This window comes from Rattus norvegicus, chromosome 14 (assembly GCF_021556685.1).
Source record: "Rattus norvegicus strain SHRSP/BbbUtx chromosome 14, alternate assembly SHRSP_T2T, whole genome shotgun sequence".
NCBI lineage: Eukaryota > Metazoa > Chordata > Mammalia > Rodentia > Muridae > Rattus > Rattus norvegicus.
This window is the reverse complement of record NC_141547.1, coordinates 80,182,489-80,207,682: the sequence shown is the minus strand read 5'-3', so window position 1 is coordinate 80,207,682 and position 25,194 is coordinate 80,182,489. Positions and strand designations below refer to the sequence as shown.

Genomic DNA, 25,194 nt, shown 5'->3' with positions numbered 1-25,194 from the left:
CAGTCGTCCCAGAGTTAGTTTCCTGGGTGTTCTGCAGTACCAGTTTCTGTGTCAGTTGACTGAGGTGTTTTCCAGCCTTGGCATATGAAGGATACCCCTCCTGAAAGAGTCTTTATGTTCATGGCTTGATGGAGTCCCTCCAGGGATTCTTGCAAGAACTGGTTGGATCTGGAACTTCCCCAGACTTATGCAAGGGCTGGCAGCCTTCATCCTGTAGCTCCAAACCATCCCATGCAACCTCTTAGGCTTCATCTTGACCATGTGCTGCTTAGAATAAATAGTGAGATGTTCCTGGTGTCCCCAGCTTCCTCCCACCAATTGTGTCTGGACTGCACGCTCCAGCCCCTTGGCTTTCTCTAGTTCGAATCTGTCTCCAGCTCAATGAAGTGTCACCTGTGGGGACCCTCCTCTGCTGTAGTTCCCAATATGCCTTCTGGCAAATAGGGTGACCTAAGCATGTATGTTCTTGATGGCTTTCCTATCGGGAATGACAGTCTTAGGGTGACAGTGGTCCAGCTTTCAAGGGTCATTGCTATACACATTTAGTGTAATTTCCTAGTGACAAGTGGCAGTAGGGATCCAGTCACAGCCAGCCCATCACAACCAACATTGTGATCACAATGCTTTCACTTTCTAGTGTTGGACCATGATGTGGAAAGTTCAGAATAAATTTTGAACTCAATATAAAGTACTCCATGGCTGCCCGTCCCACAGCATGAACACTGCCTTATAATCATGACGTGCCAGGTCTCACCCCCAGTATGCCTGGAGTATCCTGTATCCCAAACATTCCAGGCATGGGAGGTAACCAGTTCCTCTTCATTCAGAGCTGGTACCTCATCCTGGAATCCAGCAAGTCCTGCCTTCCTAGACATCCCGTTACTTTCTCTGCATCTACAAAGCATTCAGCCATGAAAAGTCAGCGCATCATGATGAAGTGGTAGTATGGCCCTGACCCACTGCAGAATCTGTCTTCTGAGTTATCACTGCCCTAGCTGCCCTCTGGTGGATCTTGGTGTCCTACCCAGCTCTCCAGGGAGCAGTGTGGGAATCCTGAAAGTGTTCTGTATACTGTAGAAGAGTTGGCCTCACTTCCTTGGAGGACTCTGAGACTGTTAGCATTGTGTGGTATGATAGCCAAGGGTATCCTTAGGTAAGGATGTGCAGCAGTGCTTAACCACACAGTGTATCCAGCCCTCACCTCAGCCTGGCAGCGGTAATTTGGACTCTTTGTTGTCCCTCTGCATTTGGGATCCAGACATGGAGGGCAAGAACCTGCAAGATCTCAAGGCTGGTGAGGAAGACCATTCTCACCATGCTACAGGCTGGTGGAGAGTCAGCACCACTTGCTTAGAGATGTCTGTTCCCAGGGTGCAGGGCAGGCATGTAGACAGGGCAAAGGCACTCCTGACTACCTCACCAGCTCTGACCATGATCAAAGTCAGCTAGGTAGCACTGTATCACGCTTACTCCATATCCAGTGACTTACCCTGCCATGGTTTGAGACAGAGGTGGAACATACTGGTTGAGTAACATGGGCTTTTTGGTGAGCCATACACAAAAGGGATTGGGGCAGCCTGCAAAGGCCACTTAGAGACAGCATATTTCTGGGACAATTTACCACATCCTGTGAGAAGGATGGCTTTTATGTAAATGTTTTAAAACAAAACCTAGACTCATGACCTAATGAAGGCTTTCCTGCCTTTAAAAGGCATCCTTTCAAGTGAGTTGACTTTAATGGGACTTTAGTGATTGATGCCAGTGATCTTTATAACACACTGGAGGCGTGCGGGGGAGGAGGGCTGTTCTTGGGGGCGTCATCTCTTGAGCCTCTGCCTGGTTCCCAGGACACGTTGTTCCCGCCACTTTCACTCTGGACTGATGTCTCGTCCCTGCTATGTCATTGTTGAAAATGAAAGCACACGCACAGGCCCTGGTTCACTGCCTCCACTCCACCTGGCCACATGTGCCCAGCATAAGCCTCTTTTCTCATGGATGCAACTCCCCATTTGTTTTGGTCCATTTGAATTGCCAAACTTGAACATGTAAGCAGCATCTAAGGACAGCCAACAGCAGAGGCCCAGAGTACTCACCTTCTTGGAAGTTGTCTTGTGCTGTGTCGTGGGAGCATTTCTAGAAGGTGCATTTGCTTCAGACACATGAGGTAAGTGTTGGTCACAACTTTTTCAAGTAATGAAAACTTTTTATTGAAAAGTAACTTAGACACTGCAAAGTATACATACCAGCAAGAGAGAGAACATCACCGGGGGCCGGAGAGGAACCAGTTCTGTTGGGGGGTGGTCTGGTGCTGTTATATATTCAAATGGTAAATTCTGTACTCCAAGATCTGATTGCCCCAAGACGAGTGAGAAGTCTCACATACACCAGCTTTTGTTGTGCAGACCGTGCTCCCTAATTTAAAACTATTAGTTAAATAAAAAACGGCTGCAGCTGATTACTGATTACTGGAGGGAATAGAGGTGCTCAAGTTTTCAGTTACCTGGCTGAGGGTCACAGGTAGTGACCATGAGGGGAAGGGGAAAGAAGGGAGAGAGAAGGACCTCGGAGGAGAAGGTGAGGAGAACAGGTTAGTCATGATGAACCAGCAGCACGTGCCCAAATGCAATGACACCCCAGTACACCAGATTGCTGGAGCAGAAGTAACCCAGAAAGATTTGAACAGCGAGTATTTGGGGTCCACAGCTGGGGAAGTAGCCAGACCAGCTGAAGAAAAGTACATTAGGGGTGACCCTAGTAACTACCAAAGCCAAATAAACCATAGTCTGAGCCTTATTCATTTGTAAGATAGGAATAAGCATAAACCAATTATTTCACACAGTTCACCACTGATGCTGGATTGGCTGCTGTACCTACTTGAACTAATGCTGCCGTGTGTGCTCTCTGGTGCCTGGCTCCTGTCGTGAACATGAACTTTGATACCTTGTAGGCAGTTACCATTCACTCTGGCCACTGTTGCCCTGTTGATAGCTTCTAAGATGGCTGAGACTTCAGCTGCCGCAGAGGTACACGCTTGTACAGGTCTCCGCATGGACATCTGTGTGTAACTTGCCCTGAAGAGCCAGCCAGGGGTGTATGGTACTCTAGTTTGCAGTGTGTTCACTACCACGCAGCGTGTAAGGAACCCCCTTTCAGAGCCTCCTGTTGTGTTTATCATAGCTACTAGGGTTTGTATGTGGCCGTTTGGTTTTGTTTTTGTTTTTAATCCTCAGTGCAGACTTCTGCATAGACAGGAATGTCGGTAGAGCACCTGATAAACAGACGTAAGGCTCTGCATTCCTTTCCAGACACTGCCAGAAGTAAACAAGCAGATGCTTGTTGCCTGCCTTGTGTTTTCTCATTTGGTTGGCTTATGTTGCTGTTGTTAGTTGATTAGTAGAAAATTGAAAAAAATAGATTCCGGAAATGATTCTTGGATTGAAATAATAAATTATGATAATCTTACGCACTGGCAACTTCTCCATTGTTGGGATAAAGTGCCATGACTGAGGAAGCTTATAAAAAAGCTTCTGATAGCTTGCAGTTGCCAACGGATGCGTCCTTTCTGGTGGGCAAGCGTGGCCGCAGCGGCTGGCATGGCAGCAGGGACAAGAAGCTGGGAGCTCACACAAGCGAACAGGAAGTGAGGCAAGACTCAGAACACTCCCAACTGCCCCAGTGGGGTTCTTCCTGCAGCAAGGTTCTACCTCCCAAATGTTCTACACCCTCCCCAGACAGTGACACCACTGGGGACGAGGTGTTCAAATACTGGAGCTATGGGGACAGTTCTCCTTTACAGTGTCAGAGCTTACATCTGAATTACACTCATGCTTGTTTTCTGTAGATGACGAGAGGAAAGAAGGCATGATAGCATTTGAGGAGGACGGACAGTGCAGGACGCCTTCTGCACTTGGTTTTCAGTACTAAAAAGACAGAGTCTATCATAGTCCTAGTGACCATCTCCTCTTTAAGTAGCACTTGTCCTGTTCTGCTTGGCCCTCCCTAAGACCATGCAGGGAAAACTATTACTGTTGTATGGTTCACATTCACATCCTGGATGCCCTGGAGTGCTCTTCTCTGCATGGCGCCGGGCAGGGTTTTGAGCATTTGCTTTCTTCACAACACTTAAAGGGCTCAGGTGCACTTGGGTGCAGATCAGGTCGGTGTTTTCAGAGCTTTGTTTTTAGGGCAGACGACTGCAGGCACATGAGCAGGTCTGTCACAGCAAGTGACTCCCTCCATGGAGGCCAGGGAGGCAGCTGATAGGGTCAAGCACTGGCTCAGGTGGTCTTAAAATTATACTCAACAATCAGAAGCATTTCTGTTTAGACTAGGCATACTGCAAGCATGTCCATATTCCAGCAACTTTAGGTGATAGGTTTAGCCAAGACTGAAAAGACAGGGAAAGGAGGAAGTTATATATGCAACCAGGTACAGCTGCGCCCTCTACTTACAGACCAAACAAAGCCTAGCACCTACCCAGCCCTGACCTGCAAAACAGATGGAGTCCCCCAGAGAGAGGCAGGGCCTTCCTTAAGGGAGGTGCCTTACCTGCAGGGAGAAGATGAGAACATGATCTTAGACACTGACCAACGAAGGTTCTAGATTTATATTTAAAATTTTAAGGGGAAAATGTTCTATGAGTCATGACTTAGCAAAGCAGATACACGGCTAGAGTTACTCTCCTTTCACGTGATACTGAAGGCTAGCATGACCCAGTTATTAGTTGGCGACGTTCGGTGCCTGCTGTGTGCCTGACCTGTCACAGCTTTCCTGTGAGGGTAGTATATACTTACTATAGAGTTTAATAGAGAGGTTAAGTGGCTCTCCAGAGAGGAGTGGGGCTTGCCCTGTCCTATGTAGTTAGCACCATTATTACACTTGGCAGAGCACCCTGGTTGACGTTTATGTAGAAGGTGAGGCCTGGCTCTCTAGAAGGAGCACCAATTCCCATGTGGGTGTGTAGCTCCAGAGCCCATGCTAGGTCTGCCTGCTGGTAAGGGGAAGTAGCCTGAAAGGAGCAGCTAGAACAGGGAGGCCTGTAAATGCTTAATGAGCACCTCCTGCCCTCACCCCACCACCCACTCCCCTCACCCCACACCACTATTCTCTCTTTTCATCCTTACATTCAGTTTTAGGAAGAAGGTTGAGGGAAATGCTGGCATCCCACCTGGGGCCTCCAGCCAAGAGGCTGCAGATTTGTAGAGCCTCACATGGGACCCCAGGAGGAGAGGGAATAGCCATCGTGTGTGTGTGTGTGTGTGTGTGTGTGTGTGTGTGTGTGTGTGTGTGTGTCTTACTGGGGAGCCATCAGAGCCCAGTCAAGCCCTACTTTTGTTCCTAGATTTATCATTGATAGTCAAATAAAAGGTAAATAGTACATCGTGTTTAGTTTTGCATTGAACATTCCTTTTATTATTAAAATTATGTGAAGTGTAACCGTCACAGAAAATCAAGCTGTGTAGTTGCCAGCTGAAAATGTCACCATGTGCATAAATGTGGGAAGTGGGTCTGTACCTTGACCTCATGTTACATTTTCATTTTACGGGGCTGGCCACTGAAAGTGGACCTTGCTACTGGAGTCTGTCCTATGTATCCTTTGTGACTTCATGTCCTGTCTAGTAAGCACCCTGTCCTCATCCGTGTCCTGCACAACAGCCAGAGTAAGCACAGGCTTGGCTTTGTTGGCAGGGGCTGCATATTGACTTGGGGAAGGATCAGCCCACTCTCCAGCCTTCTCCCTGAGCCCAGCCTTTGGGTCCTTGGGCTTACACACCTGGCAGTGTGTCTGTCTCCTCCAGCCAGGTCCTGTTGCCAGGTGGACGTTTCATGTGTGGCCATTGATATGAACATAAAAGGAGAATGCTTTCATGATATCATGTTTGATTTGTCAAAATGAAGTAATTTTATGATGAGAAGCAATCATCTAGTTAAAGAATCACGTGGTTCCTTTTGTTTCCAGCCAGCGTGTGAATCTGAACAAGGCTTGAAAGAGGTGGCACCCCCTTCCTGGCATGCTCTGGGCCTCTTGTAGTCCAGGGATCCTCATGGTGGCAGCTGATGGCTCCTCAGCTGAATCGTGAAAATACAGTGTGACAAGTGAAGCTCCCACCACTTCCCACACTGACCCTTGGCAGCTCCTGCTTCACCCACTCTTCCGGCCCTGAAGGCTCTTGGCATTTGCCCATCTGCGTGGCATTTCTTCTCCAGAAGCACAGTGTCATTTCACATGCTGGGTTAGTTCTGCTGAGCTCAGATGGGTCTGGTCTCAGCTTCAGGACAGCATTTGGGTTTCTCCCATTTGGTCCCCTGGAGACCTTGAAGTATACTACGTACAATTTATCCACAGCAGTCCGCTGCTGGAGTCCCAAAGGACTGTGTGGCCTTGTTACTCCCTGTGAGCCTGTGAAGCCTGACTGACTGATGTGCAGGAGGAAGAGGGAGGAAAGGGCACGAGAAACCCCGACGTTTGTGGTGCCTACCTAGCCGTACCCACCACCGTCCTAGGACCTCAGCAACTTCCCCCTTACAACGGACCCCTTGAAGCAGACCAAGAATGTAGGGAATCTGTTCTGTGGGGCTTACAGCATTCATCCTGATGATCATCAGGATCTGTCACTGCTGGCTGTGGTTTTCTCAGGTACAGAGCCAGATGGCTGCCCTCCGGTTTATACTGTGCTGCCTAGTCCGGTCCTGAGCACTCCTTACTGCTTAATATGAAGTGTCGCCTGGCTGGCAATGAGAATGAATTGCTCTGTCTGCAGCTCTTGGAGTAAGGTGGCAAAACTCAGATACACAGATTGTGACAGAGGAAATGGGGTGAGCCCAGTGCTGTCTTCCTCACATCAGCATTCCACACAGGACTTCCATATTTGCCTGGCCCTCCAGGTAGTTTGAAGGCCGTTCTTGATGGTGTCATAGCTTCTGGTACAATTCTAGTACTTGGCCATGTTGCTTGGGACCTGTACTTTGTTCTTGGGCCCCAACCCTGCAAGTGTTAGCTTCTCCCCATAAGAAAGCCAAGACCTAGATGTAAGGGATCATCAGGTCACCTAGATCCAAAAAGGTCATGTTGGGCTGTCTGCTTGGCTTCTTCCTGGGCCAGAATTGGGCACATTGATGACCTTGTGCCTGACATTTATGAGGCCCATTGTGGGAATAAAGGGAGCATGTTCACAGCTCAGCAAGGCTGCTGTTAATGTCATCTGCAAAAGAACTCTAGAGAGCTTAGAGGCTTTTTGTTGAGGGAATATGTGGAGGCATCAGAAGTAAAAGGGAGACTGTCTACCACTGGAGAGCAAGTGACAGATCCCAAAGGGTACCAGAGTGCACTTGGGGTGTCAGTTATTGTTGAGGATGTCACTGAGACTCATGACCATCCGTAGACAGTAGGTATGGGGACGTGTATACGAACTTCCAAGCTGTTCTCTGTGGGAACCCAGGACAGAGAAGCCTTGGGAGTTTTTGGTGTCTAGATAGTTCTCAGTACATGGAACCAGGATCTTGAAGCAAAGACCAACTTCTGGGGTGAGCAGAAAGAGCACACAGTAGGCCTGTGTCTGCGTCCCATCAGGGCTCAGTGCATGGGAGGACTCAGCGGGATGTGAAGAGCACCTGAGGGAGGACTGAGTGGAGAAGAAGGTACTGGACAACTGAGAGGGAGCCACTGACCAATGAAAAGCCAGTACAGCCTGAGGGGCAGTCTCAGTGCAGTGTGAGTTTGCCTGAGTGTGGGAGGCCGAGGGTCCCTTATACAAAATCTTTGGGACCAGTATTTCAATTTTCAGACTTTCCCCTTGGGATTGGGGAGTGTTTGCATGTGTACAATGAGCTCTCTCCGGGATGGGACACCTCATGGGCAGTAAGGGTGTCTCCCCTGCTTTAGACACCGACAGTAAAGAAGTGTGCTGAAGGAAGGGAGGCACAGCAGAGGCTGGCACCTTCACAGGTTTGTACTAGAGGACAGTATTGCTTTGATGGCTTTTTTTTTTTTAACCAGAACTGACAGAGAATCCTAAGTGTTTATAGAGGAGTGTCCGCCCAAAATCACCAGTCATTGGAATGTGGTCATTCAGCTTCAAGTCCCTTCCCTTATATGTCTTGGAGACCAAATTGGAATGGCTGGGAACTGGCCAGAAAGCTGAAATGGCCCTGTGCTGCCCGGGTGAAGTTCCCACTCCAGAAACCATGGAGAACTCACAAAGTCTCACCAGCTCTGCCTCTTTCCCGCTCTGCGTGCCCCCTGTTTTATGTGAAAGGGCAGCAGCTTTATTTTTTCCCAAAGCTGGCAGGCCTAGCTCTGGTGGGCTCCCAGCCCCTCCACTTCTCAGAAGTGTACTGCCTGGTGCCACAGATTTTGCTTTGGAACTGGACAAGTGCACACTGATCGTTTCTTAAGTGCAGTCCTCGAAACTCCATAGCTTTAGGTCACTCCTCACTGAGAATGTAGATCTCACATTTGGGACTTAAGATTTTCAAGGTGATGTGGAAATAAGGCAGCATCCTGTAACTATTACAAGGAGCTCTACATCCCTGTCCTGTGTGTCATCCAGTCTGTCTGTGTCTCCCCCTTCCCCCTGCTATTTAATGAGCTGCAGAGTGGCTCCTCCCCAACACTGGGAGAACAGTGTCTCTGCCATGTGAATAATTCAGGCCTCTGCAGCAGGCACTCGGCTGTGCATTATGCATGACTCTGAGGCTTTGTGAGGAAGTAGGGCCTTTCCAGTAGCCACTGCAGAAGGCCGAGGACTGCCTTTGTGAGGGTCCCTGAGGATCTGCAATAATTCATCTACCCCTGAGGCTAAACTAAGGAGCCATGTCCTCACCACCAGTGACCCAAGCCTCTATCCCAGGCCACCCAGGCTGAGCCTGGTATGGACTCAGAAGGGTGGTTTACGGTGAATGGTTGGAAGTATTTGGTTAGATGGCAGCACCACAGTGGCTCTTATCAGCTCTACCCAGGTAAAGTCCCACACCTGTCTGTCAGCTTGTCTTGAATGCCAGAGCCAGCTGACTTGTGCAGCCCTCAGGTGTGTTTGCTGTGTGTGTGTTGGGGGGGGGTGTTATGCTGGGATGGGCTGCCACGTGGCTTAGAGTTGAGACTCGAGCATTTGGAATACTTAGTTGTAGGGCTATGGTTTGGGTGAGATGAGATGAGAGTGGGCTAAGGCTGTGTACCAGAGAAGTAACTGCACGCTGTCAGTTTTAAGGAATTACTGAAATGTGTAACCTACAGCCCACATCTCTAAGCAGTCTCAGCAGCTGTGCTGGCAGCTGTTCCAGTTCTCGGCAAATCTGCCACAGACTTGAGACACGTTCTCACCAGGACCGCATTTGACTGAGAGAAGAAAACCCACAGTAAAACTGACACCTAGAACACATTCACTAAAGCCACCATGTCGGTGAGCAGGTACCACCATGCCCTGTCTTCTTCAGCTAAGCCTGTGTTTCACTCACATGATTAACAGTAGAGAACCAAGTGGACAGCTCCCAGCAGGCCAGCAAGTCTCAGACTTGACGTGTGTCAACCTCCTGACCTGGCCTTGAACTTGGGGTGGCAGTAGAGGTGTTTGCAAGGAATTTTATGGCAACCTTAAATGTTGCTGTTCCACATCAGCTTACCCTGAGGTACTTTGTTCTCTATGCGACTAGCAATGCTGGACCGTGGTGTTGGTCCCAGCATTGCTAGTCACATAGAGAACAAAGAAATGGATGACAAAAGGAACAGAACTTCCTGTGTGTGTAGCCTGCTAGAAGCACTAAGATTTAACTTACAGGAGCAACTCGTGCCAAGCCTCTAAGGGGGCTCTACCTTTACCCTCTTACACTCCAGACAGATCAAAACCTCTCCGAGGAGCTCTGTTCAAAAGATGTCTGTGTGTCATTCTTGTGGATTCAGGAACTGCTTCTCTCTCTCTCTCTCTCTCTCTCTCTCTCTCTCTCTCTCTCTCTCTCTCTCTGTAAGTGACACCTAGCCATAGTGTGCATAGTCAGCATTTGTATTGTCTTTGTCTAAGTCCCTGTGCTGTGCTGGACTCTAGGCCAAGTCCATGGTCCCACGGCCCCAGGGAGGCATTTTTAGAGCATCTGACACTTCCTCTTGCCCTAGGCGAAGTGGTTTGTTACAGACGTGGAAACAGTCCTCTCGCTGACCATGCATCTCTCCTGAGTGGGTCTCTAGTCCAGCTGACAGGGCATGGGGCCTGGATCTTCTCTCCTGGGGTGTCACCTCTCCGCTGTTGTCATTGCCACTTGAGATGTTCCTGCTTAGGTGCCATACCACCCTCCTCTGTGCCCAGTGTCTGTGCCTGAGACCCTGGCTGATGGTACACTGTGGGACACTCAGGGACATAGTGGAGTTCATCAGAGCAGTCATTTGCTACGATTCAGTGTCAGTGTTGACTTGTGAGCCTTCTGGTCATCTTTAACTTACTCAGTCTGAACAGGTTCACTCCCATTACAAACAACACTTCCTGCTGTAGCACTAGGGACCAGTGACACACACACACACACACACACCCTCCCCCGCACTGGGCTTGTCGTTAAGGTGCGCACACAGAAAGCCAGTTGTTTGAGGGAGTGAGGAAGATCTTGCTGAGAGGGCAGGTAGATATAGGCTGCAGATGAGCAGATTGAGAGGTCTGCAGGCCTGCATGGAGGGCTGGGCCACCTTTCCTCCAGCACTTGGGTACAGTGGCCACAGAGGAAGTGGGTATTTCTCATTCTGAGCTTGTCTGAAATTGCAAACACCTTGTAACTCAGAAGCACAAGTTTCATCACCCTTGCAGAGTCACATGGTCTATGGGCAGTAGGTGGCTTAGTCCTGCCTTCCCTCCTCCGCTCTCCTGCCCTCCAGGCTACCTCCATTGTGAGGAGCACAAGTGGCCTTACCAGTCTCTTGTCTAAGGTGAAGGCCCCGTTGCCAAGGTGCCCACGTGACCTGCCGGCGCTCTGCTGCTCATTGAGTCACACTTGTGTGCTGCATTCCTTCTACCACAGGGTCTTGGCACGTCCCCTGAGTTAACTTCTGCTCCTTCTTCAATTCTTAGTTCAGACATCATTGCTCAGGGGGAGAAGTGGGAGGGGTAAAGTTGCTCTGTTCACTCTGCTGGGCTTAGTGCTTCATTTGATGAGGGTGACCTCATCACCAGAGGATGTAGTCCACAACATCAGCACCCTCACTTTCCATGGGAGCCTGGTCACCAAAAGCCCACACTGAGCAGAGTGTTGGTTCTATCCTTACCCCTGGCCATCCTGGGATGGTGCCCAGGGGCACAGCAGAGCCTGACCCCCACTAACCTTCATCAGTCTTATTTAAAAACAAAAAGATAGTATGTGCTCTTGAAGCAGAGCTCAGAGGGAGCATGGATTGTAGATGGACCCTGCATGAGGCCCAGTGCCCTATGTACAGTGAGTGTCAGCATTGGTTCTGCCTCTGAGATGGCCTAGGCCACTCCATCTCTGATACCCCATGTACTTGGAGGTGCTCAATACCTTCTCTGATGCACAAGTCTTCATATCTGCCTGGGCTGTCCCCTGGCCTGTACAGAGTCCATGATTATAGCCGCCTAAGGTGAGGCCGAGTGGTATGGCACTTGAACTAGCCAGCCTTCAGTGGGTTGCGGAAGAGGAGGAGCCATGCCATGTGCTTAGAAGCCTGGCACCTGTCATGCGTCCTTCTGCCTTCTTCTGGCTCATCCATCCACATGGTGTCTTGGTTCCACACTCAGATTTCCCAGTTTTTCTCCAATTTCATTTCCCATCCTAATCCCTGGGACCTATGAGGTCAGCCTTGATGTGCTCTGGGAAGCCAGAGCCCAGCCTGATTTTCTTCCAGATGTAGTTCAGTCCCCACCTCCACTGCATCTGTCCCCATCTGCTCCTGGACTTTACCTTCTGCTCCTCTGACCAGTTTTGTCCCACGACATCTTCCTGCCTGTGTGGTGCTGTGACAGTGGGAATGGGCATGGCATATAGTGAGGATTGGAGCGGTATACAGTGAGGTTGGACCAGGTATGCGGTGGGACTAGGTGGAGCCATCCTGCTTTTTCTGTGCTTTCTGTTTAGTTTTCTGCTTAGACAGTCCCACTCAGCTTGTACAGTGGGAAACCTGTGGGACCTATTTTGGACTTAAATGTGCAAGTGAGAAAAGCAGTCTCTGCTCTGGTCACTGGACACAGATCAACTTGAGAGAGCAGCCATGCGGAACCCCAGCCTCACAGAGTGTGTGAGGGCCTCACATCATGTGTTTGCAGTGGCTGAGTGAACTAGTGAGGTGGTGGCCCTGCACAGTCTCAGTTCCCAGCAGTGTCAGCTGCTCTGACCATGCCACCCTGCAAAAGAGTGTTCCAGAAGAACAGGTCAGAGCTCCTGTGGTGTATCCCGGCCCAAGCCCCTCCCTCTAGTTCTTAGAACAGTTTTTGATGCATAGACAGTATGTATGGGTGTAGGTGGGGGTTAAAGAAAAATTAGAATTGTCCAAGTTCTGATCTCACAGTATCATTTCTTCTGACACAGATACCTGTAGTGTGTCAGCACATGGCTTTCCCTGTCTCCTCAAACCTAAATACCGGCTGGCTTTGAGTGCTCCTGCCCAGTACTGAATCTGGGTACCAAGTTGATCTGAAGGAGGTGTACTAGGAGGCTATAGTCACACCCTTGGCCAGACTCCGAGCCCTCAGGGTTACTTTCCTCTAGACTTGTAGTGTCCATGCTGAGCCTCCTCTGAGGCCCTCTATAGTCTGGCTTACATGCCCTCTGCATGCCATTCCGGGTGTGAGCGGAAAGTTTAAGTGTCCATGCCGCTTCCAGTCCCCTGCCTTCCTCTCTTCCCCTCCCTGCTAGGAAGGGCACTTGAGTGGCTGGCCTCGAGCTAGAGCCTGCTCACTTGTCCCCAGGAATTATCCTGGGGCCTGACCACAGGGCAGACCATCCTGATTAGCCTGTCCCGAGTGCTCAGAGCAGATGATGGAGTCCAGTGTGAGTTCATGATATAGCAATGCTTCCTAAATGATGCCTCGTGGAAAATCACCTTAGTCAGCTCTGCTACCTGAGCCCCTGACGGCATAGCCCAGTAGAACGCTACAGTGGGATGGCCTTGACTGTGACCAGGGTCATCCTCATCTAGGGAAGCTCCATGGGGCCTGCTGACCAGAGCAATGCGTGTACCAACTCTAGAGTGCCACTTACACTGGCCCGTGGTGGCCTCCTCTCATCCCTGAGCTGCTTCATTAAGTGGACAAGGATGACAGGTGGGATCTTCCTAGACAGACACACCTCCTTCTCTTTACTGTAACATTTTCCCATATTGGGGTCACCAGTGAATGAGCTGCCAGACGACACATGGTTAAATATCCAATTCAGATGGTGTGGCTTAATGTTGTCACTGAAAAGTGACCTGCTCACAGAAAAGTGCACAAGCAATGACCCATGGATTCCAAATCACAATGGACAGCACCAGGACAATGGGGCCAATTGCAGCCCCTCCTCAGACTTCACTCAGGGTCTTTTCGATTTGTGGTTCACTTATAAACACCTCTCGCTGACTGAACGGGCATGGAAAGTAGAGCTGGGTATCGGTCCCTGTGGCCTCCCTGCCAAGAAGGTAAGAGGTGCAGGTATCCTGTGTTGATCTGCAGAGTTGACGGGAGCTGACCTGAAGGACTGCATCAGCAACAACAGCCTGAGCAGCAATGCCAGCCTCCCCAGTGTGCAGAGCTGCTGGCGCCTAAGAGAGAGGAGAATTGCAAGCTGGGCAGTGTCATTTGAGCGTCTGCTGCAGGATCCTGTCGGCGTCCGCTACTTCTCCGTGAGTCAGGGGGACTGCTGCGGGCTGCTGGCACTTTGCCTAGGATGCTGAGGTCATTGGGTCATCTCAGACCTCAGAGACTGTACATCACCTTGTTATGGGTGTGGTCATCCCAGCGCTTGCTCCAAGCTCAAGGCTCAGGGTAGAGTGCATTTGTAGAGGCCATCCATTCAGTTTTCCCTTCCTGGCCTGCCTCCTGCCCTGGGAGTCCCTGAGGGCCCCTTTCCTCTCACTCTCTCGATGTCTCTGCAGCAAGGACATCAGATTCTTGGCTTTCTGTGTTTGTTTTTTTGTTTGTTTTGAGACTGGATTTCACTGTGTTACTCATGCTGGTTTGGAACTCATAATTCCCCTGCCTCATCCTTCTGAGTACTAGGATTACAATTGTATGACATCATCCTACCTAGAGCTTCCTCAAAATTCTTGGAAATGCATGCTGACAAATACAGCTCTTAAGGATACAGGAGTGGGGGTGGGGCCACAGAGAGTGATGGGATGGTTATGAGCAGCCCATGATAACAGTGCCAACGTGGTATGATGTCATTTTATATGCTAACTAGAAACTAAAAATGTGTTTCTTTAAAAAAAAAAAAAAACCAAGATGACCAGCGCTTGAGAACAGAGCTGTGAGGCAGATGGCCCGCTCAAATGTGCTGCACAGCCTCTCTGCTCTCCAGGCCTCTCAAGAAGCACCTACTCTGCCATGTTGTAGACAAGGGGGGACAAAGGGGGCCAGGGAAAGGACGAGGGGCTCAGCTGCATGCAGGGATTGTGGAATGACAACTGCTCTCCTCCCTGTGTTCCCTCAGGATTTTCTACGGAAGGAATTCAGTGAAGAGAACATTTTATTCTGGCAGGCCTGTGAATGTTTCAGTCATGTCCCTGCACATGACAAAAAAGAGGTAAATTGCTCTTCAGAGCAGGGGTGGGGCTGTGTGAGGGTCAGGTGGCACATGGGCATACGGTTACATCAAGTGCTGCTTGAGTAGTTGATGGGATGTTTCTTACATGTCTTTTCAAAAAAAAGTGACATTTCTGCTTCGGAATGAAAACTTAAGTGTGTGACATTTAATTCTGCCTAAACATAGCCTGCATAAATGTCTTGCCACAGAGCCTGGCAGAGGTGGCACTTGATTTTGGGATGGGGAGGAAGGAACAGTGTTTGAGGGACTTGGAGAAAGAAGCACTGGCAAACTGCACCCTCTAGCTGTGGCTTGACAGTTCCTCTCCAGCCATCCCAGGACTACCCTGGGCATGTCTATGGCATTTCCCTCAGTGCGACAGCTGTCCTCACAGGGGCCTCGACCTGCTCTTGTGCTCAGAGCACTGCGCGCTCCTGCCCTCCCTGTGGTGCACACTTGGGGGAGCCGGGTCAAGAGTCTCTTCCGGCCTCATTCTTCCATATTTACCTGCATAAGCCAGACTATGGACAGGGCCATGACTCAGCTCTCCAGCCCCGAAGCGGAGTCAGCCTCAGGAATTGTGTGTCCAAAGATCTGCTCAGACTTTTCTACCTGTCAGCTCTCTTACAGGGCCCGGGAGATTTTCAGTAAATTCCTGTGCAGCAAAGCCACCACTCCTGTCAACATTGACAGCCAGGCCCAGCTGGCAGACGATATTCTCAATGCACCCCACCCCGACATGTTCAAGGAACAGCAGCTCCAGGTGACGTTGCAGACAGTCTTCCTTCCGTGGGACTTCCAGCCAGGGCTTGGGGTGCAGACTCACTCAGGGCACCACACGTTCTCCTGGGGAGGGGGCTGCTGGTAATGTGGGCATGGTGACGAACCAGTCTAGTCTCTAGTCTCAAAAGGATTCCGCAGAGCTGAGGAACAAAGAGCCTATGCCACAGATAGCACCATGTCAACCAATAAGGGGCAATATTACTTTTCAAAAGTCACTGGGGCTGGTGAGATGGCCCAGCAAGTAAAGGCTCTTGCTGCCAAACCTGGCAACCTGAATTTGATCACTGGGACTCACATAGTGGAAGGAGAGAATCAACTTCTGTAAGTTGTACTCTGACCTCTATACATGGACTATGGCAGGTGTGTAACACACACACACACACTCACACACATACACACACATACACAACACACATATACACACATGCACACACATACATACACACACATACACATACTCACACACACTCACATATACACATACACACAATACACACACATGCACACACACATACATACACGCATGCACACACATGCACACACATACATATACACACATACACACATACACATATACACACTCACATATACACAAACACACACATATATACATACACACATACACACTCACACACATACACACACACATACACACACATACACATATACACACACTCACACACACATACACACATACACACACACATACACACACTCACACACACATACACACAAACATACACACACTCACACACACATACACATACATACACTCACACACATACACACATATACACGCACACACACACATACACACACACACTCACACACACACACTAAATAAGTAAATGAATGAATAAATAAGAATAAACAAGAGAAAGGTTTTTTAAGTGCATTGGACACACTTGATCTGCAGAACATGACAGATACTGCTTGGCCACCCAGCACATACTAGAAGGTCAATGGTCTTTCATGATTGCAGGGCTGACCCTGAGCAAGTTCAGCCTCCCTTCCAGCATCTGAGAGCAGATGGTACTGCATTGTCCCAGGCCAGAGAAAGCTTTCTATGAGCACACATCACTGTCACACATCCAGAACTATATATACTTGTACGCTTGTGTGCTTAGCAGTAGGAGTAATTGGTGTTTAAGACAGGGTCTCACTGTGGAGCTTCACTACCACCGATGTGAAGCTCACCTACTCCTGAATGCTGGACCACAGGATGCACATGGAACCCTGTTTCCATGTCTGTGTCTTAATTCTGGAAGAGCATGTGATCTGACCCATCCAGAATACACTCCCCAGCCCTGCCAGCTGCTGTGCCACTAGGTTGCAGGAATTGGCTGAAAACTAAGCAGATCCTTCCAGGCCTCACCCTTGAGACAGCTGCCTTCCAAGTCCTTAGGAAATGAAGACCTGCTAAGGGTGCAGCCACAGTCTGCCTGCCTGCCTTTCAGGCTGTGCATAACCCCTATGACTTTGCTCCCCAGAGTGGCAAAGGAGAGGGAGGCTGCTGAGTGTGACCAGAAGGATCCCTGGAGAGTTAACTAACATCAGAGCGCTCTGGGGCCCAAGGGATGGTTAGCAGGAATGACATCCTTCCAAAATGCCACTCGCTCATGGGTACAGATCTCCTGTACCACCTAGGGCCTAAGGAGTTACCATTCCTTCTGTAACTATACTGCATGGCATCTGCTCCACAGATTTTCAACCTGATGAAGTTTGACAGCTATACTCGATTTCTGAAATCCCAGCTGTACCAAGAATGCGTCCTGGCAGAGGTGGAGGGGCGTACCCTCCCGGACTCCCAGCAGGTCCCCAGCAGCCCAGCTTCCAAGCACAGCATCAGCTCTGACCACTCCAATGTATCCACACCGAAAAAGGTGCTGGGCCAGCCCTTGTGGGGGTGGGAGGAAGGCTGTGTGCACCCATTCCTTCACCAGCTGAGGTCGGGCATGTAGGATAGATACTCCCACACCCTTTCCTGGCCCCCTAACCCTGGCTACCTCAGTGGTGAAAGAGGGGACTGTGCCCTTGACCCACTGAAGGATCTACATTATTCCTCAGAATCCTTACTCATAGAGCTCTGTGTGGGGCTCCTTGAGTGTCTTAACTGGTGTTTCTTTTTGGTGACAGTTAAGTGGAAAATCAAAATCAGGACGATCCCTGAATGAAGATGTTGGGGAAGAGGATAGTGAGAAAAAGCGCAAAGGGGCCTTTTTCTCTTGGTCAAGGAGCAGGAGCACGGGGCGATCCCAGAAGAAGAAGGACCATGGTGATCATGCCCATGGTATGTGGATGCAGACCATGCTGTTGTGGGAGGGAGCTGGACTGCCATGGTGATGTGAGAGACCGTGGTAGGCAGGCAGAGATGCAGCGCAGCTATCTGGAGGGATGAGGAAATGTCACCAATCCTGGGAATGCAGCAGAGTTGGGGATGAGTCAGCCTATGAAGTAGGTCTACTCCAAAACCTTCTGGAAACTCCTTAAAGCAGGGTGTCTGGCTGACTGGGCTCCTTTTCTTCCTGCTAGGAAAGTAACAGGTGCTTCAGCAGAAAGCTTGGAAACCAGAATCAAGCCAATAGAAACAAACACAAATGTGCTATTCCTGTGGCCAGGCATGGTTTGATACCTGTGCCAATGAATGTGTATCAGCCACTGCATTGGTGGGTGGGCACTGGGGATGGGGAGTGTGTCCTGTGCAGACCTCTCATACCTGGAAGACTTGCAGAGTCATCTGTAGAGGGCTTCAGACACTCTTGTCTGATCCAGGGTCTATAGATGCTCGAGAAGCTACTTGTTCAGAGTAGGTCACCGGATCCAGGAGTCTGAGTGTCAGTCTGACTTGGGATAAAACAGTGTTTGGTCCTTACGTGATATGTAGGCCAGCCTAGATCATGGTTAGAAAACCTTAGTGAGATGGACTTTTGGCTCTCATGGGATTTGTGAGGAGGAAGAAGACGGGCAACGGATCACAGGTAAAATGAGCAGCCAGCTGGTCACAGGAAGAGTCTTCTTCAGACCCAAATCATGGCTCAAATGAAGACAAGTCCACCCGGGGACACGGGCCTGGGCTGCACAGCACTGTCCCCAGCTCTCTAGTGCCTGGCAATGCCTCAAGTCCTACAGGGCCCCCACAGTGACCTCCTTGGTGGCCCCGACCTTGACCTCTGCTGTGAGGGAGTTGTCTGACTAAACCCCCGTGGAACGGGTGGTGCATGGAAGGGCCTCTCATGTTTTGCTGTCTCTCTGTCCTTCCTGTATTATGTCTTTCCATCTGAGGGGTGAGATAGGGGTTCTACGAGTGAAGGCATGTGAGGCCGTGGCTTCTGACTCACCCCAGTCATTCCCTTCTTTCAAGATGCCCTTCATGCCAATGGAGGACTCTGCCGTCGGGAGTCCCAAGGCTCTGTCTCTTCTGCGGGGAGCCTAGACCTGGTGAGTGGCCACCTCCCTTCATTCCAGGGGTCACAGGCCACACCTACCAACTGGTAAATGAAGCCTGGCTCATTGAGAACCCAGCGTGTGTTTCATAAACAGTGCCGGGATTGGATACCATCCCTGGGTTCCCAGTCCAGGACCCTAGGGCAGTGAGGGAAACGGTTTAGTAGATGGGGAGGGTACTGCGCACATAAGGAGTATAATTAGCTTGGAGATTATTTCTTAAGTCCCTTTGTTTTGTGTGGTTCATATTTTTGAACTCCCACTAAGAGAACACAGTATGCTTTGAAGTGGGGCTTTTGTCTTCTAACGATGGCTCAGACCTCCTGTTGACTTTAACATTCCAGTGTTTGTGTCTGCTTTGGGCTCCTAGGAGCTGGCCCCTCCTACTGCAGAGCTAGCCGTAGCCCTGCAGGTCTCTTCAGGGCAGCCTGCTTGCCCTGCTCCTTGCTAATCTGCTGTGAGGGGAACTGGGTAGAATTTAAGACTTGCTACACTGTCAACCATTGCCTGATAAGAATTTTAGGAAACGTTGGTTGTCAGTACTGTGACATTTGAAAGTATCCATCAACAATTAACATTAGCATAGGTGATTATTTCTCCTTTCATTACTCCAGATATCCTGTCAAGGCCACCATGGGTCAGTTGCTCATTGCTGCCCAGTACCCCAGCTTAGTGTTGGAAAACATGAAGTGTCTGTCCTTGTGTGTCTGCAGGGTGGTGCTCCTGTGCCTGGGCGGGCCTTATTTGGGCCTCCGGTGCCTCACAGCTCACAGATAACTATGGGTCTATGGCACTGGGGCCAGCAGGACCATGTTTTTGTCGCCATCCAGTGGCCAGCCTAGGTTCCTCCCCATGTGACCGGGAAGCTAGGACGAGAACTGGCTCTGCCACTTCTACAGTCACTCCATGGGAGGAGCCACAGTGATTCAGGAGGAGTCTTGGCCATTTCTGCATCCAGTCCCCACCTCCCAGCCAGGTTTCTGAAGTAAAGAGACTTTTCAGACAGCAGGAGAAGCAGTAACAGTTCTGAGATGGCTGTAAGGCAGGTCTCACAGGTCTGTGCCCTGAGGGTCAGGACGGCTTGCAGACCTTAGGCAGCTCATCGTCACAACCTCAGACTGCAGAGGTGAGGTGGACTCAGCACAGTGGTATGCTGGGTAATCTCGTCTGGCAGGACAGCAGCCATGCTTCATTTGTGAGCCATATAGTTACCACAGTTGAGAGAGGCCATTACCTTCCCTCGCCTTTGCCTCACATCCTACCACACCATCAGCTCTGGGGTCAGGGGATGCCCTGTGGTGGCTTCTGAATTTCTGTGTATGTGGAACGGCATGGGGGACAGGCAGATTATTGGGCACATGAGACTAGGCTATCTGAATCTTCCTCAGGAGACTCCCTGACCTCCAGACACTGACACATGTCTTCCTATCCTACAGTCAGAGGCCTGTAGGACCTCAGCACTCGAGAGAGATAAGGCTGCCAAACACTGCTGTGTCCACCTCCCAGACGGGACATCCTGTGTGGTTGCTGTCAAGTCCGGGTTTTCCATCAAAGAGATCCTGTCTGGATTGTGTGAACGGCATGGCATCAATGGGGCTGCTGTGGACCTCTTCCTGGTGGGCGGAGACAAGGTACTGTGTCGCAGCTCTGTCTGCTTCCCCCATCCTTGTTGGTGCTCCACCCCTGACACCACCACGACCATCTCCTGCCCCTGAAGCAGAGCAGCTGCAAGTGGAGCTCCCAGGGGTTGGGGGTGCATGGCAGCACACCCCAGTGTCTAGAGGGTGCGGGCTAATTTTGAACTGCTCTTTTGTTCTTGCAGCTGTGTGCTGTTACATGTCAAGCCCACATGCTCCCACGTTAACTCTGGTGTCTTTGTTCCTCAGCCTCTGGTGCTGCATCAGGACAGCAGCATCCTGGCCACCAGGGACCTACGCTTGGAAAAGCGTACTTTGTTTCGGTAAGAAAACAGCATACAGGTTTCTGGAGACTTCCAAAACCTCCAGTTTGAGCCTCAGGACTTCTAGTTCCTGCTAATCTCTTTTTACCCAATGAGCATGTACTTGTCCCATGTCAGGCCATAAAAAAATGTCAATGCCCCACCAGACTCTTGACAACGGGGCAGGCACCACATGTGGGCTGTGAGCCCCAACATCATGGTGGGGAAAGAGGCGGGAGTCTCTACCTAGAGGACTTCAGGCAGACGCCTGACTGCATAGTCCTTCATCATGGCAGCCCTGGACCCAGTTGTAGATCTCAGTAGGGTATCATAGACCCTTCCACATGCGGGAGACTGCTCCTTCCAAGGTGGGGCTGCGTCACTGGGGTCCCCAAGCTGCCAAATCCTGTTCTGTTAAGGAGATTCTAGAGATGTGGTGGAGCCAGAACTGGATCTTTTGTGAATATCTCCCTGCCCTACCTCCAGGCTGGATCTCGTTCCAATTAACCGGTCAGTGGGACTCAAGGCCAAGCCCACCAAGCCAGTCACGGAAGTGTTGCGGCCCGTGGTGGCCAAGTACGGCCTGGATCTGGGTAGCCTGCTGGTGAGGCTGGTGAGTGTCATTTGGAGTTGTCCTAGCTTCCTGCGCAACTTGATACCACTTCCCCTTGTGGGCTCCAGTTTAGAGAAATCTGCCTACAGAGACCAACCCGGCCTGGCATCCAGGGTGTATGCTCCCACCCCCTCCTCCTTGAATGGAGGAGCAGACTGCCTAAGAGAGGGCAGATCGTCGGAGCACTCTCGAGCACCAGGCCACTCACATCCTAGAGCTAAGATTGCTTCCTGCACCCCACCTTTAGAGTTCCCCTCAGAGCAGTTCAGGGATCAACACGGTGGTTTTAGGCTGGCCATCATGGAGACTATGAGCAGAAGCCAGATGAAGAAGTTATTGAGTGTTGACACATGCATACTGACCTTTTCTCTGGGGCTCAGGAGTCCCAGTTTGCCCTTGGATGTTCTGCCTCTCCTTTGAGTGACCTTTGAAAGACCTGCTTCACCAGCTTCTAAGGGTTCCATATTCCCACAGGTCAGCCACGCTGGGTGACCTGACCCTGGGGCCAGCTGGATTGAGTTTCCATTAAGCCTGGGTTATTACTACTGTCAGTGGCTGGATTAAAAGCAACTATTCCAGAAAGTTCCAATCTGGGTAAATGATTGAGTGCATCATCTCTGCCTCTAGAGTGGGGAGAAGGAGCCCCTGGACCTTGGTGCTCCTATATCAAGTCTGGATGGACAGCGGGTCATCCTAGAGGAGAGGGATCCTTCTAGAGGGAAAGGTAAGGTTGCAGCCCCCAGCTGCCAGCACCCCAGCCTGCCACTCAGTTGCCCAGTAGTTGTCTTATAACCACACCATGGACGGATGGAGCTGGCAGCTTGGTGGGGCCTCACATGGCAGTTTACCCCATATTTGCTCAGCTCTGTCTCCCCTGGCTGTAGAGAGAGGGATGTTTATGTGGCAGAAAGTACTAGAAGGTGCTCTTTTCATTAGAAGCTCATGTTGATACAAAGCAGGGACCTGTTCTGGGTCTCCTGTCTTTAATCCAGTGCCCTGTCTGAGATTCGCCTCTCCAGATGAGATAGGAAGTGAAGACAGTAGTGGGCATGATCCTGTCCAGCAGGAACTAGTAGGCGCTGGGCTCAGCATCAGGCCACTCTGAAGTCATATGTGGGGCTGAGTGGACCACACATCTCTGTGTCATCCAGTACCTCAACCTCCTGACCTGCGTCAGTCCTAGCCAAAGCTTCTCTCTCATACCTCCACATGGAGGCCCCCTTACCTCCAAAGCCTCAGTGGCCCCTGTTATGCAGGGCACTAGCACAGGAAGCCTGTGAGAGAGGCACTTCTGTCCTATGACCCCTATGACCCCATAGTACTTGACCAGGTCAGGAGAGGACTTTCTAGAAGCGCTGAGGAGGTGTGATCTGGGTGGAGGTTCTTTATAGAAAGTTGCTCCAGGTAACTGTAGGTTTCTCCAGGGCTTCTGCCCAAATGACCCCTGAGGGTTTATGTGAGTGGAACCCCTGTGGCCGAGGATGGAGCACACACAGGTCTCCCTCCACCCTCCTGTAACTTAGCAGGTATGGGTCTGTGGCCCGGGCACAGCTACTCCAGTCCCTATCTGTTTTCACCTCCTTACAGAAAAGCCTTTCCCTTCCTTGGTCACCCTTCACTCTAGAAAATGCTGCACCTTGGCCCTAGGACTGGGCAGGCTGAGCACTATCTGCACAGCTTCCACAGGGCAGGCGCCAGCTCTGCCGGGTGGGTTCTCAGCAGCTTCCTCCAGGGCTGGCAAGTAGACTCTGTGTGCAAGCGAGCTTGCAGGGAAGCTGCAGACCTACAGGGTGCTGTGAGCTGGAATCCTAGTGAGCCAGACAGTGGTCTTCAGGCTCATTGCCATAGGAGCCAGCTACACACTGACGGGGACAAAGGCAGGACGTAATGTCAGATTCCAAAGGAATACATGTAGCACATGGTATGTGGCATGAGTTTTTCAATACTGGCTTCCTGGTGTCCCGGAAAATGTATAGATCTCTTCATATCCCTTCTGCCCTCTCCAGCTGCATCAGGTGGACAACAGGAAACTTAGGCTCTGGCCTGTGTGTGCATGTTAGATAAGAGAGAAGAGAGAGGGCCTTTGCTCTCACAGAACACGCCAAATTGTGTTTATTGTTCAGAGGGCACTGTGAACTTCTGGTCATAAGCTTGTCTCGTGTGTTTAGTGTCCGCAGACAAACAGAAAGGTGCTCCTGTCAAACAAAGCTCAGCTGTGAACTCCAGCCCCAGAAACCACTCGGCTATGGTAATTCCCTTTATGCCTGCCCCATGCTGTCACTGCCCCTTTCCCGTGGTGTCCACCTCTTGGGGATCCTTGTGCCTGTTGTCGCCCATTTGGCTGACTGAGAGTCTACTCAGGATTGTGGGTATTTCTCCTGCTGTCCCTTTGGGGTTCAGTCCCCACCTTACTATGAGCTGCCAGCCTTTGGCTTTCTTTGTCCTGGGTGGGTGGGTGAGCCATAAATGTTATGTTAATTTATTATCGGGATTGATTTTCGAAGTGCGTCTAGACTCACTGTTGCTGTCTGGGCCCCCAGGGCCTTCCCCATTCTGATGAGTGATATGTTACGTGTGCTGACATGCAGTAGAACTTGACTTTCCTTCTGATGCAGGGAGAGGAGAGAACACTAGGCAAGTCTAACTCTATTAAAATAAGAGGAGAAAATGGAAAAAGTGCTAGGGATCCCCGGCTTTCAAAGAGAGAAGAATCTATTGCAAAGATTGGGAAAAAAAAATATCAGAAAATTAATTTGGACGAAGCAGAGGGTATGTGTACTTTTTAAAACTTCCATGTTTTCCAGTAAATGCAAAGAACCGTCCTTAAACCTGCTCTGCCCTGTCATAACCTGGTCCTTGTTGCACCAACACTGTCGGCATAACTTCACTAAACCCCCATAGTGAGCTGAAAGCCACGGGGCCCACCGGCCACCAGCAGTCCTGGCTGTGCTTTTAGCCAATTCCCTTCTCACAAACCCCAGATCCTGACATGAGCTGGGGCCCAGCTTGGGTGGGGGCAGGAGCCAGGTGTGAGGGAGGAGGGCGAAGTCCTAGGCCCGAGAAGGCTGTGGATTTACTGAGCTATGTTGACCATGGAGGCTGGAGGAAGGCCTGATCTGCCCTGGTCCAGGATTTATTTCTGTAGGAAGTCCTTGGGACTTGGAGGCTGTAAGGGTGGAATGTTTCCCTTACCCTGGAACCTTTTCAGAGCAGAGCCATCTAAGGTCTCCCTTGGGCTTTCTGAACACTAAGCAGATGTAAACTGTCCATTGTGAGAAGTGTGCATTTCTGAGAACCACTAATGTTGAGGGTGCTGGACTCCATATGGATCACAGGCAGCCATTAGGGTAGTTGAGCAATTTCAGATCCCTGAAGTATGAATGGTGAACCCAAGTCACATTAAACAGAACCTGGTGGCAGGAAAAGGCTCTGCAGCCAGCATGAGGGAGCCAGGCAGCTGCTGGGCCCACAGTGCCCATTCTGGCCCACAGGCTGGGGTGCTGAAGGTAGGTCAGGCGGGCACTCCCTGCCTCCTTCCCCTTAGCCCCAAGGCAGTGAACGTGGGAGCTGTGTGGCTCTCAGGCCCCTCTGATGCTCCCAGCTAAGACTTCGCCTCAGCCTTCCACAGCTAGCCGTGCATCGGAGTCTCTGCAGTGCAGCTGGGCCCTAGCTCTGTCATCCCCACCTCAGCCATCACTTACACCTCAGC

At 50.6% G+C, this 25,194-nt stretch overlaps 1 protein-coding gene across 5 annotated transcripts in view; it reads left to right on the top strand.

Annotated features, from left to right (window-relative positions):
• The window catches only part of Rgs12 (regulator of G-protein signaling 12), a 94,016-nt gene that overhangs the window by 60,136 nt on the left and 8,686 nt on the right, over nt 1-25,194 (top strand). For 3 of the 5 annotated variants that reach the window (XM_087584164.1, XM_087584166.1, NM_019339.2), the window contains 12 exon segments: nt 13,635-13,804; nt 14,614-14,706; nt 15,326-15,469; nt 17,193-17,372; nt 17,626-17,779; nt 18,851-18,927; nt 20,370-20,564; nt 20,820-20,893; nt 21,359-21,485; nt 22,113-22,209; nt 23,654-23,733; nt 24,101-24,254. In XM_087584164.1, the coding sequence (XP_087440290.1) occupies nt 13,635-13,804; nt 14,614-14,706; nt 15,326-15,469; nt 17,193-17,372; nt 17,626-17,779; nt 18,851-18,927; nt 20,370-20,564; nt 20,820-20,893; nt 21,359-21,485; nt 22,113-22,209; nt 23,654-23,733; nt 24,101-24,254 (1,545 nt within the window). 5 annotated transcript variants of the gene reach the window in all.